Raw genomic sequence first — 17,317 nt, 5'->3', positions numbered from 1 at the left:
AAAATAAACTTTAAGCTCAACAGAGTAATATATTAACTACTGTCTTTCATAAAATATTTGAAGGTTTTCTTAACATATAACTTTTTCTTTTTTATGAGTATTAACCTGTAGGAAAACAATGAACAATAACTTGAAGTGGCACCCCAGTAAGAACCAGTTTAGTTAGCTTCTGCATGACTGTTAAAGCTCCAGGGAATTAATATGCATGACAGAACTCTGATAGCAGATGGCAAAAATTGTCCTGTGTAACTTCAGTAACAGTTGCAACACTGAACCAAAACAAAAGGAAAAAAAAAATCAAAACTCCACAAGTCCCAAAACATTTCAACTCCCAATCCAGTGGTCTGCTACAAAACTGCGTATAAAGACATATATTTGTGCTCCACACAACAGTCTCAAAATGTTTTACAAAGCAAACTATCATTATAGTTTAGGACCCAAATCATTCTATGATTCTATGATTATAGCTCTGCTACACAGGCTGGGAGACAGACAGGTATCAAATAACAAACAAATTAAAAATGAGAAGTCCAGCTACTAACAAGCAGTAGTTGAAAAAAGAATCAATGTTTATTGTGGAGTCAAGATTCTCAATTCCAGTATCTTTACAGAAGACCAAGACATAACTTATTCTAAAACATAAGTAGAAACAAATTTTTAAGTTCTAAAGAACTCAAATTGAGGAAGTCTAGAATCAAAAAAAGTTATACTACGCAGCAGATCAGACACTAAAAAAAAATTAAGCAAAAATAATTTTTAAGTTCTACAGAACTCTGAAGCAACCCACTAAGAGATAGGAACAGCACATAATCAGAGTGAGTGAGTAATAAATCATCATTAGTTTAAAAGAATTTCTTTAAATAAAACATGAACGGTATCCACATCAAGGCCCAAAGACTACGTATATCTCTTGGCATCTCATTCAAATTCTGTTTAACATATGGGCTCTGCTGGTAACAGGCAGAAAAATATGCATTTTAAATCTACAATATTTTTCTTGCCAAGAAGCAACATGGTTAGAAAGTCAAAAATATATTTCCTCCTTCTACAGAGTGCTCACTTTGTTCAACTAACATGGGGAATAGGTACATCAAAGTGAAGAGATTTTAAACTGAGGAAAATGATCTTGCTTAGTAAAATCTGAAACATTTCCTCTCGTTTTGTTTAATTTACTGTGATACATGATATTAACTCTGTAACTATTCCGGTTTTGTGATGATTCACACAAATTCCATCACTACATTGAGTTCTAATTCACTGGTTTACTACATCGAGTTCACTCTAATTCCTAAATTTACTAAGATGTTTTATGAAAATTTAGTAATTTAATCCAGTCTTAATTTCTTTATGTATACCTAACAAACACTATTTCAAAATTTCAAGTCCTGCTCCTTACACGTATGCAGATACTCAGGATACATCATTCTGTTTAGAGTCAAAATTAGTGTTCCACAGAGGCTAAAACTGTGGTACAGTAACACTACAGGAAGGCTTGAGAAACATCCTCAGTGTTTACAAAACTGATGATCAAGCCTGCAGACCTTGAATTAAAAGGCTAAGAGACACTTCGTCCCCTGCCCAAACTCCATTCTTGCAAAGACCAGATTATTTTATCTTCACTATTACAGTTTTTACATACTCAATCGCAAATAAACCTCCACACTTTGTCCCAACTGAAAAAATGCTGCCACTCCCTATCTCAAAAGCAAATATGCATTCACCTGCACTTTAACTAGAAGCAACTCTCTACACCTATTAGTATTCACATACATTTTTCATGGAAAAGAGACAAAGGTGCCTAATTCTTTGCCTCTTCCTTCTAAAAATGGCAGTAACTGTACTTCTTGCATAATAAGAGGGTACTAGTGATAAAGTATCATGCTTTTTCCTCTTCATTCCCCATGAAAAACCATGAAAAACTTAGTCTTCTGTCTCTCCTCATACAGCTTTTTAACTACAAAAACCATGCCAAGTTTCACAAAATTTATCATCAGAAGGGAATTAAAAGAATCTGACTGTGTTGATGTGATTAGCATTCTGAATTTGCTAGAAGAATAAAGAAAGGGATTAATATTATTTGTTTTTGCTTTAAATAATTAGTTTTACATTTCAGCCTTTACAATGCCTTCATATAGAGCTATATCTACAGCCAACAACTTAGTGCATTATCACTTCTAATAAAATGAAAAATGTTCCAGTTGTTCCAGAAACACAAAAAGTGCAGACAAAAAAGCTTTACAAATAAACAGAAAACGTGGCAAAGTCAAACTTACCTCAAATTTAAGTAAGTTAGCATTTGCAAGTTTACTATGGCATCTGGTACAATTTTAATACAATTGTGGTATAGATTTAGTGTTTCCAGAGACACAAAGTGGCACAACTCCGTAGGAATCTCAGTTAATCTATTCTTGGATAAATCTGAAAAGAGAAAAAGAGAAGGTACATTTTTTTGAACCATCAGAAATACATACTTTGAAAAGCTACACTTCTTTATTAAAATCAATTAATAAATGTAATCCTACAGTGAGACAGCAAATTAAGCCAATGCTTTTATTATACAAAATCAAACTAGTGCTAACCTTCACAATCTTGAAATGGAACAGACTGTGCATAAAAGAGCAAATGTTCAATTAAAATTTATTTGGTCTAAGAAAAAGTAACTATTTGCAGGACTCAATATGCTGAGGAAATACTTGCAAACAGAACCAAATATAGATTCCAAAACTCACATAATATACCCAAAGACATAGCTGATACACAGCTAGACATCAGCAAATAATGACAGCATTGAGAAAAAAAAAAACACCAAGGATTATATCTTTAATTTCTTTAAATAAAAAAGTTCTTCAAGTAACTCTTCAAATTGACCTGTAGTTCCTAGATCTCAATCAACTAGAAAAGAACGTTACCTATAAAAAAGAGGCGAAGACCTTCAGGAATGGATTTGATATATGGTATAAGTATATACAAGACGACAATGATGGATTCCAATGCCCCAAGTGTTTCTGTCGGCTTGTACATGCGGAAAAAGGGCTTTTGATTTTTGACCGGTTATTTATTCTTTATTTCTCATTTTAAGCACACAGACACAAAGGAAAATCAGTAGGAAGAAATGTTACTGAACTTTGTCCCTTAATTACCATGGTATGAAAAATGGGATATCATAATACTGATGCAAGCTCGAGTCATAAAATAATCATGCATGCCAGCGTTCAAAGGAATTAATTGAGTTCAAAGAAATGTTTAAACAGTGCTGCAGAACAAACACCTCTTATCATCAGAAACCGCACAAATGCCACCTACCCATACCACCAGACTGATAATCTGACCTGAAGAATGGTCATCTGTTCTAAGTGGAAGGAACAGGAAGAATGTACCCAGGCAAAAAGTGAAACGTCTGATGGGAAGAATGCAAGATAAAAATGGAACTTAATGAACTCCTCACTTCTTCACTGCTGCTATTTTAAGCCTTCTCTCTGATCCTTCAAAGCTAATTTTGAAGCTTACTTTCTTAAACTACATAAAGGGAAAAGCAGCCAAAGTATAGCAGATACATTTCCAGAGCATTGATGACCTGACTTATTTTTAGTGCCATAAAGCAATTTTCTGCTTTTGTGAACAAACAGGCAGAAGTCTGAACTTCCTTTGCAGTTCCAGACTCGTCAGTTTGCTGTGCAGAGGCACAGCCTGAGTTCAAAACTATCACTAGTAGGTAGGTCTTTTCATTTTTATTTTTGTTCCTGTCTCCTGCAACGAGAGCTGAAATTCAGTGCACTCTATTCCCCCCACCGGCTTCCACTTTGCTTCACTTTATTGCTTCCAGCAAAAAGCTGGTTTCAGTATTCCATCCTCTACTGAGACAACAGCAACGGCCTACAAGTGGAGTGACTGAGAGCAGCCCTGCTGACCCACAGGGCTGTGGGGTTGATTTGAGCACACCAGTCAAAATTACAGTTATTACTGTTGCTATACAACAGCAATGACTGAACGGCTCTGCTTTTTTCAGCAGTGCGCTCATGCGGCCCAGAAGGCCAACCGCATCCTGGGATGTATCAAGAGAAGCGTGGTCAGCAGGTCGAGGTGATTCTGCCCCTTTACTCTGCTCTTGTGAGACCCCACCTCGAATACTGCATCCAGTTCTGGTGTCCCCACCATAAGAGAGCGTGTTCAGAGGAGGGACACAAAGATCATCCAGGGGCTGGAGCAGCTCTGTTACAAGGACAGGTTGTGGCAGCTGGGATTGTTCAGCCTTGAAAAGAGAAGACTTCGGGAGGACCTAATAGCTGCCTTCCAATACCTGAAGGGAACCTACAGGAAGGCTGCGGGGGGGGAGCTTTTTACAAGAGTGTCCACTGATAGGACAAGGGGAAATGGGTTTAAGTTGAAGGAGAACGCATTTAGATTAGATCTTAGGAAGAAATTCTTCAGTATGAGGGTGGGAATAAATTGCCCAGAGAAGTTGTGGATGCCCTCTCCCTGGAGATGTTCAAGGCCAAGTTGGACAGAGCCTTGAGTAGCCTGATCTAGTTGAGAGGCATCCCTGCCCATGGCAGGGAGGTTGGATTAGATGATCTCTAAGGTCTCTTCCAGTCTATGCCATTCTACAACTCTATGATTCTCTTACCAGGCTCTGATGGCAGTTAGACCCATCATTACCTCCTTGCCTTCCTTCTGCCATCACACCGAAGCACTCCCCATTTGAGTGAATGCCACTACTGTTTCAAAGGGCAAGAAAGCTCTTCAATGTTCCTCTGTTTTAGCACTTTAGCATGAGTGTACTTGTTTACTAACATGGCATTCCAAAAAAAATTACCACTGGCTCCCTCTCCTGCTGCCTTCCTAGCTGTGTTTACTATCAGATATTAACAGAGGACAGCCATGGTATAACTTTTTGAATCATGTAGGGGATCGTCATAATTTTACAATTTGATTTGAAGGAAAACCTTCCCTTTTTTTTTTAACCATGCTTTTCTGCAGTGACATCACCACGTAAATACTGCTCATGTTTCCTCCTTTAAAGGGGAAGGAGCAGCAAGATCCAGAAGAGTGAACTGAACTTTAGGCCTAGGCTGAAGACAACCAGCATGGCACTGGATGGTACACAGAGAGTGACCTCTCATCCTTCATCTGATCCTTCTCAAGTGACACACATCAAAAACTGTGGACACAAAAATGTTACTTACTCTCAAGCCACAAAAACTGAAGCCCGCCACCTAAACTCCATCGTCATGCCCGTTCTCATTTACCTTCACATCGAATAAAAGGGACTGTTGCCACAACATTTGACTTACCCTTAAAAAATTCTAGTACCTCAAAAGAGTGGAACAGCACAGACTGACCCTGCTCCTGTGACATTACTATGACATTACAATGCTTTTTTTTATTTTCTTATTTTATTTTATTACTATCCTGTGTTCTCAAGGGCTTTAACTCCGTTAATCTAAAGAAGGACAAAACAAAAAACCTGCAGATGGTAAAAGACAAAATCCTTCCTGTGGTCCTCAGGATCATTGGTTATAGGACACACTATGTATACAACAAAGGAATTAAAGAATTAATTTACAACAAAGGAAGTTAATAATTTTTTATAGTCTAGTTATCACATCTTAAGATTATTTCAACACTTTTATTTATTGTTGCCTCCTAAATAATAAAAACCCAATTCTAGTCACAGCATAACGCAGAGGAATAAAAACTATACATTTTATTTAATAACATTGTGACATAACTTAATAGAAAAAGCAGAATTTTGCTATTATAATTTACTGATAAGAGGTATCATTAATACTGAATCTGAACGTCTTTCAGAAACAGTACTGTAATGGAATCTGACGTACAGAATGCTCATCGTCTTTTTTAACCAGTGGTAATAATTTTTGCCAAAAACCAGACTTCCCTGATCAGACGTAAGCAAAAGAAAAAAAGAGATTGTTTTTATTCAATCCTAGAATGAATGTGAGCCTCTGAACATGGGGCAGCTGTGAAGAAGACCTAGCAGTTTTCAGATGTCTGAAAATTCCATATAGAAAACCACCTCTTCAGAAATGAAAAGTAAGGAAAATAGCCTGCATAACAATTTCATACTGTACCTTAAAAACATCTGTATGTTCAGAAACCTCTTAAATTTACATAACTATTTTAATATTATTTTATGCAAAGGTATTTTCACCTCAAATTACTGCATCTTACAATCAGTCTGCATGTATTTCAGGTTTACTCTGATATTTAAGTTCTAGAATAAAATACAAGGGGGTTAAGTCCTGATGAAACTGCGGAATCTTTGGAACATGCCAAGAAAAACAGTATGCATATATCTTGTTTCTGTCAATTCATAAACTTTCTGAAAAATTTTTTGCAAAGGCTTTCTTGGGTTCATTATTTAGGGAAAACAAAGAATGAAGAAACTAAAATTTTAAACAATTTCTGAAAATATTTTTAAAATACAGAAATAATTATTTGCCAAACCTTTACTTTCTTGCTGTAATTTTTTAACCCTACACTTCCCAAATCATTAAGCGACACAACCCCCTTGCTTCACTAATTTGAAGACTAATGCTCCAGAGTAATTAATAATGAAGTTACTGTGCAGACTAGCTTTTGCTACAGAAATGGAAATGAGCAGATGGATGGAATTTGCTGGTGTTTAAAGGAATTTTGATTAATTTGCTTTTACTACCTAACACAAAGGAGATCTAACAAATTAATTAATCTATGATGGCAGAAGTACATTTCATAGTTGCCAAGACACTACAGGTAAGTTTCACCTGAGGTGACTGTTTCCTGTAACTTCCATTATGAGATAAGTGACACAAATATAAACAAATATGGGGGGGGCAGGGGCATGCACTAGAATGAGCTTTTTGTTTTAAATGAAATACGCTATTCATTCATTATTTGTGACATCAAGACGTTTTAAACTACATCTGGCTTAACTTCATCTTCTCCTGCCAAGAATAAGTTTGTTAAACTCCAAAATAAAGTTAATAGAACACAAAAAAATAAGCAAGCCAGTTCAGAAAAATATTAGATGGAATCTTGAACTTTAAAAGAGTCAGCACAATTCTGGCACAATGACATGGCTTTTGTGTGAGAAACGTTACTATGTTGGAAGCTAGACAGGAACTACACAAAATAAACACTTCCCTTAGCTGGGAGCGAACAATAAAAAGCAAAAAGTTCAGACTGGTAAATAAGCATTTAACAGAAGACTCCAAGTCTTGTTCCGTGACTGGCACACTGCACAGTCAGGGTCCACGCTGTCGCCACGCCAGTGATGGGGCAAAACCTTTCAATTCCTATAGCTCTGAACAGGTCTACCACAACGAAGTACGATAACGCAGTACCACCCCACTGACTAGGACCTTTCTCACTTCATGCTTTACAGGCAGATTATCAACTGCCACTATATACACACACACACACACAGACACAGTATAAAAAACTGCCACTGCAGAAACTGAAACAGCATTGTCAAAATAATCAGAGTAATACTAGTCTAGTACATAACTAGTAATACTAGTAAATGACTAGAAGTCATTTAATTACATTTCTTTCAATAAGGTTACCAGAGTGCTCCAATTTTCCTACCTTCCAGTTATTAATACATTATTAAATAAAAATTGCAGGCTATTCACTGGAAAGTGAAACAATTTAAGCCCTTGAGTCAGACAGTAATTCATTAAATAAATATGCATATGCACTACAAGATCACAAATATTAGCCAAAAATTTTAATGAAAGTAGTCTTTTAATAAGCAGTGATTTACAATTTTCATTATAGAAAAATTCACTATACATTTATACTTCTAACACACAAACTTACAATAGACAAAAGTTGGAATTATGCAAGTAAGCATCTATCCACCAGCAAGCAGGAATTTTTAAATTTTTATTTATATATATATATATGAGAAGCAGGAAATCTCTGTATTTGAGATGAAGTTCTGAAATCAAGAAATGGCAAGGTAAAAAATTCACCCAAATGACCTTAACTCCAGCCCACCAAATTCCTGTTTTTGTCCTCTTCAGCATTTCCTGAATAAAAGACATGAATTATTTTGAAGAAGCTATTTGCATTTGTACTAAGATATCATTCAAGGTATTTAAATCAGAATGTCTGAATGGATTTGAAAAAGAATTCACGCAAGTCACTGTAAGAGCCTAAAAAAAAAAAGTAAATTGAATCCTAATTTCATGGGGAAATCATGTAAATAGGAATGCCAGGAAATACATAAAGAAGTATAGATAGTGTAAGTTGTGTCATGTCATATAAGTTACTCATACTTTTATTTTGTTTTTAGGAAGCCTGTATTTCCATATTAGCTAGCTATAGCTTCACTGATAACTGAAGCCACAAATTGATGTCACTATCTCAGACAACTTTTGAAATATCTACTTCAGACCTTCAACAACACTGTATCCCATGCGTATTTGCCTTGGCAAAGAAGGCAAGTGATCTATTAGCACTGTAATCGCACCTATCAGAATCAAATAGTTAATGCTCTCTAATGAAGCAATTACTTCATTCTAGCCTTTACCCAATTTTCCCCTCTAAATGATAGGAAAATGCATCATCCCACAGACAAATGCTATGTATTAGCCATGAGAACCCTGTAATGAACGATAAAATGGTATATACTGCCTTACAACTTGTCGTTATCTAGCATAGCAGCACACCTTGTCTCAACTACTTGCCTTCTCTATCTACCAGTACCAATGAATAACGTCCTGGACGTACAGCCAGCTTTTATGGTAGTCAGCAACTTCTACCAACAGTGATGCTACATGAACAAAAAAAAGAGGCAGCAAAGACCTCCGTCGACTCTGGCATCAAACACATCCTGGTTTGTTCATGACAGTTATGCCAGTTCTCCACTAGGAGACATTTCTATTTAAGCTATTTAGCAGACAGAAGAACAAGTAACAAAAGATGAAGACTGCCCAATAAAGTAAAAACAATTCTGCTTCCAAATAAGAAAACAAATATAACATAGTAGTGCATGGACTCAAAGGTTTTCATTCTGAAACTACAACTTGTAACAGATTGAAAAAAGGAGCTCCAATGCTGATTCCCAGAAAGTCATCATTACGGATTCAGTAACAGTAACATTTGGACACTGATAAACGCCACTGAGTCTAGATGTACGACTGCTGACTCAAAACATGTAGGAAGTGTATCTATCCCAGGCAGCTGGACATAAAAATGTACAGACGTTGCAAGAAAAATATTTTGAACAGATTATGAAGCAACTCTGCTGTTCCACACACTTGCTAAGCACTACTTTCTGGAGCACTGTCAGCATATTTTCCTTTTCCATCTGTCTCCCATTGTTAATTTAACAGTTAACATTAAAAATCTCCACCTCAGCCATAGATAAATTAAGATTACACTACAGGTGTAGGAAATTCCAAAGTGATCATACATGTACTTTTGTATTCACTTTTCTTACCATTACTAGGATTTAACACGTTAAAACTTTCTCCTTTACCACTGTGTATGTGAGTTCTCTGATTCTTCCCAATTCCACATCTTAACATAGCATAAAATACGTGGGCGAGTTAAAGAACTACCACTAGCGATACACAACACAACACTGTCTTCTCTGTGTCACTGATGGCCAGCACGAACCCAATGTATTACTTGTCAAAGTAACAACTGTAGTAGCAATCATACATATTCAACACAGGTATCAGGGGAGACCTAAATGGAGGTTTTAGAGGGAGAACAAAATCCATGACTGAAGGAAATCAACACTCGGAAAGCATCTCGCTCGTAGTGTCTGGCAGCGGTGCCACCACTAGAGGGGGTCCTGATCTCACAGACTTGGCCAAAACCCTGTAACGGTGTTTCAACCGCGTCCTTCTTTCAGAGACCACCCCCATCATGCGAGTACATAAATAGGAAGGCACACCTCACAACTCCCGCCCCCCTCCCCCCGGCACCCCTTTCAACCTATCGCCCACCACGGTTTTCAAAATACGACAAACGAGGCTACTGACTTGCAATCATTACTAAAGGAAACAAGTACATAAACTGATACCTACTGAGGTCAAGCACTTCAGGAAAAAAAAAAGTCTATTCTCAGTCACATTGACATGTTTTTCCTCAACCTTTCTTCAGATGATGTAAGAATCTGAGGTATCTTTGAACTCTCTACAGTTACAGCAATACAACATTTCGTCTATTTCAGACAAAAGTAGCAATAAGTTAGATGACATATTTGACAATGGGACTGCTTACAAACTCATTCCACCTCAATGACCCTCATCTACCATTCCACTTCTCCCACCACTCCGTTATGGAATACACAGCTTACTTTTCCAGAGCCCTGTAACCTCCCAGTAAAGCACAGCCAAGGCAAGTGTAAGAAACATGTGTCCTACATTTCTTCTCAGGTAGTGCATTAACTAGCCTGAGGCAATAGAACAGTGTAAGCTCCTCCTCAGATTACAGGGTGGATATCTGCTCGACCACCGACCTCCATGAGCTGCAGGGGGACAACCTGCGCCACCATGGTCTTCACCACAGGCTGCAGGGGAACCTGTGCTACGTTACCTGGAGCACCTCCTCCCACTCCTTCACTGACTCTGCTATCTGTAGGGCTGTTTCTCACATTTTTCTCACTCCTCTCACACAGCTGATGCACAGCAGTTTTGTACCTTTTCTTAAATATGTTATCACAGAGGCACGATCAGCACCACTGATGGGGTCAGCTTCAGCCAGCAGCAGGTCCATCTTGGAGCCGGCTGACACTGGCTCGGTCGGACATGGGGGCAGCTTCTAGTGCCATCTCACAGAAAGCTGCTCCTTCAGCCCTCCCCAGTGCCAAAATCTTGCCACATAAACCAAATACAGGCACCTAAACACCTGTATCACAAGATGGAAAAAATATCAGAGCGCAAATACCTTCCTTCAACAGAATGACCTTTAATAACATGCGGTATGAAACCCAGTTCATGGGCCATGAAGCATTCCCACTTCTCCCACGCCTTCCGCACAAGAGGGAGGATACAAGTCATTAATTTTCATACTCCCTAATAAACAACCAACCCTAAGAAGGATCCACAGATTGTATTCTTCCGGTATTGTACTAGTCAGCCTCAGCAGGACTTAAATATTTCAGGTGTTTTCTCAGACATAGTAGGAGTAAGAAGAAATGTTTGCCCAACTCTAAAAACTTTATAAACTGTTCTTCATCATTTTCAGCCTTTATTGTAAGTTGATGGAGAGCACTGGGCGAAAAGAAACTGAAGTGTTCACATCATATGCTATCCAGTTGAACATCTTTACTGTAACAAACTAGTCATCTGCCTGAACTGTTCATACTGGCACATGAAAGAAAATTTGATAGTGAACACCCACCCATATGAAAGCAGGACCTTCACTGGCTCCTCTGTGGAAACAAAAACTAAAAGTATACCTTGAAATTAAAAGTCCTCAGGATTAGCTTCACCCATCACAGATACACTTCAATTATTAGCATGGCCCGCTGTGAGATCAGGTAAACTGCTGGCAATATAAGGGAACTTCCAGGTACGTCAGAGACTACTCACAGGACTAAGACTTGGATTATGAAATCCTTTTCTGAAAGAAGAATAGTGACCACAGCTTTCACCAAGTTCAAAAAGGTGTAATTGTGTATTTGAGTATATAAACACATGGGCACACAACCTCATTTCAGTCAAGCAACTTAATCCCACCTATTGGAGAAGAAGTAAAGATGTGAAACAAAAAGATGAATTACATTCTATCCCAGTGATGGTGGTAGATCCCTGCGAGGACATACTCTAGTGTCTTCTATTACAAATCTCGTTTCAGCCACAAATATCTCCTTTCTTAAAGCTATCTACTTTGGAAACCACATCTTCCATTTTCAGGGGGAAATTCCGCATGATGCACTCAAAACCAGCAGGACGTAATTCAGTGGTCTACAAACTTTTCCAGCCCACAGACACTACTAGAAGGAACAAGCTGAATGCAATGTCAAGGTTTGGTTTTCACTTCATTCTCTATTTTAACAGATATTATTACTATTGTTATTCCTCTGGCTCTGAAGAGAGGACATTATTTATGCTATGCATTATCTGCCTCAGTGACCTGCTCAAAGAAGAGTCAACCCACATTTACCATCTGTTAACAGCAGCACATAAACCAGTTTCTGTGAAGTAGTTCACTTGCCTGCACTCTTAAGATGATTATTTTTCACACTTGACAGACTAAAATACTAGATTTGTTTATTTTTAATTCATTTTTATTCATGAACTGTCTCATATTCTGTAAGAAAATTTGCTATGAACAGGGAAATGAATAAAAGTTGTTTGATCTTTAGGTGTATCAAAGGTATGTGGGCAAAGACATGAAAAAGCTACCTGACGCTAATTTGCAGTGACATGGAAAGCAGAGTATTACTCATCTAATCACTTCCCTTTCTGTCTGCCCATCTCCCACAGCTGCCAGGGTTAACCTACCTTATCTACATTATTCATGTACTTCTCCTGCAATAGTTCTTCAAGTTAGCACAACATAATCTAATAGTTTATCAACACAAATCTGTTTTGTACCATAAAAGCTTAGTTACACTATTGAGCACATCCTTAAACAATGAAATAATTATATGGCTATTACACAGGAGGTACAGCATTTGAAAGAAATGGCTAAGAAATACTTTGGACTTCTAAACAAAACAAGGATCTGTGAAAACACTACCAGAGACCGAGGCACCAAGAAAGAAAATCCTGGAATAAACAAGTAAGTTAAATTGTAATAAATAAGCAAAAATCAGATAGCTACTTCTAGATATAAGGGGGGAAGGGATGAGAGATATCAGATACATAAACTGCAAAAAGACTGGGGTGAGGGAGAGGTAAAACACACACACACTCTGTACTTATAAACAATCCAGAGCCCGTGACTGGGCAAGCAGAAACTACCTTACCCTTGCCATAATACATGCTGGGGGACACAGGTGGGAATAAGCCAGCAGGCATTGATGGCACTTCTGGATCAGACTCCAACCACAGGCAAACATCAGTGCTCTTGGTATGTAACAAGTGTATAGCAATATGTATTTTGAAGGGAATCACAGAATCACAAAATGTTAGGGATTGGAAGGGACCTCAAAGGATCATCTAGTCCAATTCCCCCTGCCTGAGCAGGACCACCTAGATCAGATCACACAAGAACACGTCCAGGCGGGTTTTGAACATCTCCAGAGAAGGAGACTCCACAACCTCTCTGGGCAGCCTGTTCCAGTGTTCTGTTACCCTTACTGGGAAGAAGTTCTTCCTCGTGTTTAAGCGGAACCTCCTATGTTCCAGCTTATATCCATTTCCCCTTGTCCTATCATTGGATGCCAGTGAGAAGAGCCTGGCTCCATCCTCATGACAGTCACCCTTTACATATTTATAAACATTAATGAGGTCCCCCCTCAGTCTCCTCTTCTCCAAGCTAAAGAGACCCAGCTCCCTCAGCCTTTCCTCATAAGGCAGATGCTCCACACCCTTAATCATCTTTGTGGCCCTGCGCTGGACTCTCTCAAGCAGTTCCTTGTCCTTGAACCGAGGGGCCCAGAACTGGACGCAGAAATGTTTCAGAAAGGAAAAAGAATTTTTCCTTCTTGTTTATTTTCTTCATATTGTTCTTTGGTTTTGTTCGGGTTTTTGTTTGGTTGGTTGGTCGGTTTGGGGTGGGTTTTTTTTAGGGAGGACAGGGATCACTTCACAATCTTCTGAAATGCACAGAATTACTACTGCTCATCTATATAGCCCACTGAGTCTGGCCTACAATTCTTGCTTGTGGTGTAGATTCATTTCTACTTCCTTACTTATTTTCTTTTCAAACTATATTGCAGGAGGTCTAATTTCCATCTTGCATACTAAGTATTACAGTGATGTTTTTCCTGTAAGAATCATTTTGGACTGAGTTCTCTTTCTGAAGGAACTTTGTTCTGCTTTCATGTTTATCTTACCTTGCATCTTCCTCTTTGCTTGATCATAGAATCATAGAATAGTTTGGGTTGGAAAGGACCTTAAATATCATCTAGTTCCAACCTCCCTGCCATGGGCAGAGACGCTTTCCTCTAGATCAGGTTGCTCAAAGCCTCATCCAACCTGGCCTTGAACACCTCCAGGGATAGGGCATCCACAACTCCTCTGGGCAACCTGTTCCAGTGCCTCACCACCCTCAGAGGGAAGAATTTCTTCCTTATATCTAATCAAAATTTCCCCTCTTTCAGTTTAAAGCCATTGGCCCTTGTCTTATCGCTACATGCCCTTGTAAAAAGTCCCTCTCCAGCTTTCTTGTAGGCTGCTTTCAGGTACTGGAAGGCTGCTATAAGATCACCCGGGAGCCTTCTCTTCTCCAGGCTGAACAACCCCAGCTCTCCCAGCCTGTCTTCACAAGAGAGGTGCTCCAGCCCTCGGATCATTTTTGTGGCCCTCCTCTGGACCCACTCCAACACCTCCATGTCCTTCTTACGTTGATGGCTAATGTGCTCTCCATGTAGTAAGAAGTGGTTCGCACAGACACATAACAGGTTGCATACAAAAGACGAAAGGGACAGGAAAGTGTTAATCCACTATGCCCTCTCAATCGATAATTAAAACAAAATGTAAAGAACTACCTACTCTGAGGTCTAATCCTGAAGAGGTTACAATGGCTAGTTTATTAAGACCCAAAAGAGAGACCTACAGGTAGCTAATAAGGAGTCTTGCGAAGAGCAGACAGACAGCATTATTTCCCTTTAGTTATTGTCCTGATGGGTAGAAGTGTAAGTCCGATCTATTAAATCTTAGATATAAGAAGTCCAGTAAGTGCAGTATACACTACTGTTACATTAAAAAAAAATACTTAATTTGCTCTTTTCCTGCTGATAAAATTCCTTAATGCTTTAATGAAACAGTTCGGGTTAAATCACCCTGTTCAGGAGAAGTCTGCTGTACAAGCTGTGAACCTGCTGCTCAAATCGGTGACAAATAACTGTTTGACACAGATGCTGCTGCAATTCAGGTCAGGTTTTCTGAAAAGAGGAATCAAGCTAAAAGCTTCAGGACTAGAACTGGAGATTTGGGCAATACACCTTCAACTGTGGCAGCAGAAGCTCCAAAAGATTTTACAATACACTTAACTTTTTGGCTTGGTTTGATTACCCAGTGTACACATTTTAAAATCTTTACTATGATATGAACTGTTCATTTTCAACAGTTTTCCACCAGTGGGGATGCTGAACATGCTAACCTTATGCTACCATTGCTGTTACTCAGTGGCTAAATTTCCACTGATACTGTGAACTCCAAGTGAGCCATTTCGAGTCAATTCAATTTTGAAGTCATTAAGGCACTGCAGAACTCACTGATTCGATAATTGATACTTTCAATGGTACCCCTAAACATTCTGACTCAGTAACTGATTTTTTTTTTTAACTGTACACTCAAGTTCATGAATATATAATATACAGGTAGTTAAATTGATTCACTGGTGATTTAGCCAATTTTGTCACCTTTCAGACAATATTAAAACTACTCCTATCAGGACTTTTACTCTTACCAAATGCATTCTCATGACTCGGTATTTGAGTGTCAAGTACTTTAGTCATGCCCAGTAAGAGGTTACATCTAAAAAGAGAACTGTGGTTTTACCTGAAAAATTGCATGGCATTCTGCTCAGATTACAATTTATCTTCTGCATAAGAAAAGCAACAGTGTGGCATTCTAATCTAACTCCCAATTCAGCCTCTTTTAACTCAAAAAAAAAAAGCTCAAGACTTTACAAGAACCTGTAAATTTTCATTTGCACTTCTTCCAAAACTAGGTACTCTGTGACTGACACATTCTCAGCTCTCACCCTTTCTCTCCTGCCTCTTCAAAAATTTGGATAGGAAATTCATTCTTTTGGGAAGAACTCTAAAGAGATACTCTAGCAAATATACAATTATATATACATTTTACTTCTGGGACAGGGTGGGGTGGGGTGGTGGTGGAAAGGCTTTGATTATCCAGAAATTACGAATCATTTCAATCAGCAAATCGTTCTCTGAAGGATGGCATTACCACATACCCTCACGTGTTTCCTATGTTTACTTAATGAAAGTCTCATCTCCGAAGTTTGCTTATTCAAGATTGACACAGATAGCAGAAAATCAACTCTAACATAAAGAGCTACTAATGTGGCTCGTGCTGGGCCCTCTGCCAGCTCACCTGCAGATATACTGAAGGTGTTATTCAAAAGACTACAGTATCACCAAGTTATATACCCTGCATAAGATACTACACAACTGTTGTGCTATAAATTACCAGCTGATCTGTTTTCTGTATACAAGAGTATACAATTTCACAGGAAGTTAATTTTAACCATTGACTGACAACAGAAATACCTGTTATGTACCATGCTCTTCTAACAAATGGAAAAGCTTAAAAAGGGTTGGTAAAACTTTGTTAAAAGGTTAGTTCGTGCTTTTAAATCAAGCATCTCCAGATTTTAAAATGTCAGAATGCCAGCAAGCTTAAGATATAGCCTATCAAGGTCTGCTATATCATCTGAAGTCTTTTGTCAGAAACATTTGTAGATAACAAATTCTCCTATAGCTTTCTCCAATGCCCTACAAGCAACAGGCTTTTTTCTTATACTGCAGCCCGCTTTCTATGTAACCGTTCATATGAGTACGTAAGGCTAAGGACCAAGATTGTCCTTTTAATAGCTCCTCCCCCATCTTTTTTCCTGTGATATAGCCATGACAGTATCTTCTCCCAGTCATTCTTCTGCAAGACTAATAAACAAGCTTTTTCTTCTAGTTTCCTTTTGTTACAGGTTTTCTGACCATCCAAGTGAACCTTTTCTGCACCTGTTTCAGTCTCAAGTCATCTTCCTTGAACACGAACGAGACAATCCTCCACATGAGGATTACGTTGCACCACTGCCATGCATCGATAAGAATTTCTAGTCACTATTGAAATATATCTGCTGATACAGCCCCAGGACAAAATCTGAGATGTTTAAGATTTGTCATATTGGCAGCTTGTGATCATTTTTACAAGCATCATAACCAGGTCTTCTTCCTTTACTAATTACAACCGATGAACTCATGATTTACAGCAGACACTTCACTTACTGACCCTTTAAATTTTTAGTTGCCATTTTCTGGACCACTGTTCATAGAGCGACGAACATCTCCAACTCTAAATATATCGCCTTTTGTCCCAAGTCTGTGTTCTCATCACAAACAAGTAAGAGTGCTTAAGAAACACAACACCTGGTGAAAAAAACTGACACTAGAAAGTACTTTGTTTCTAAAATATTCCTGTCTCAGAAGTAAGTTACCTAC

The 17,317-nt window shown here is 38.4% G+C and overlaps 1 protein-coding gene across 4 annotated transcripts in view; it reads right to left on the bottom strand.

Annotated features, from left to right (window-relative positions):
- Window positions 1-17,317, bottom strand: part of LRCH1 (leucine rich repeats and calponin homology domain containing 1) — a 136,227-nt gene that overhangs the window by 70,428 nt on the left and 48,482 nt on the right. For all 4 annotated transcript variants that reach the window (XM_086620528.1, XM_086620533.1, XM_086620541.1 and 1 more), the window contains exon 2: window positions 2,274-2,418. In XM_086620528.1, the coding sequence (XP_086476654.1) occupies window positions 2,274-2,418 (145 nt within the window). The remainder of the gene's footprint in view (window positions 1-2,273; window positions 2,419-17,317) is intronic.

The sequence above is a fragment of the Tauraco erythrolophus genome, chromosome 1 (genome assembly GCF_009769465.1).
Source record: "Tauraco erythrolophus isolate bTauEry1 chromosome 1, bTauEry1.pri, whole genome shotgun sequence".
Taxonomy (NCBI): Eukaryota; Metazoa; Chordata; class Aves; order Musophagiformes; family Musophagidae; genus Tauraco; species Tauraco erythrolophus.
The sequence above is the reverse complement of the archived record's forward strand: the minus strand, read 5'-3'. Positions and strand labels throughout refer to the sequence as shown.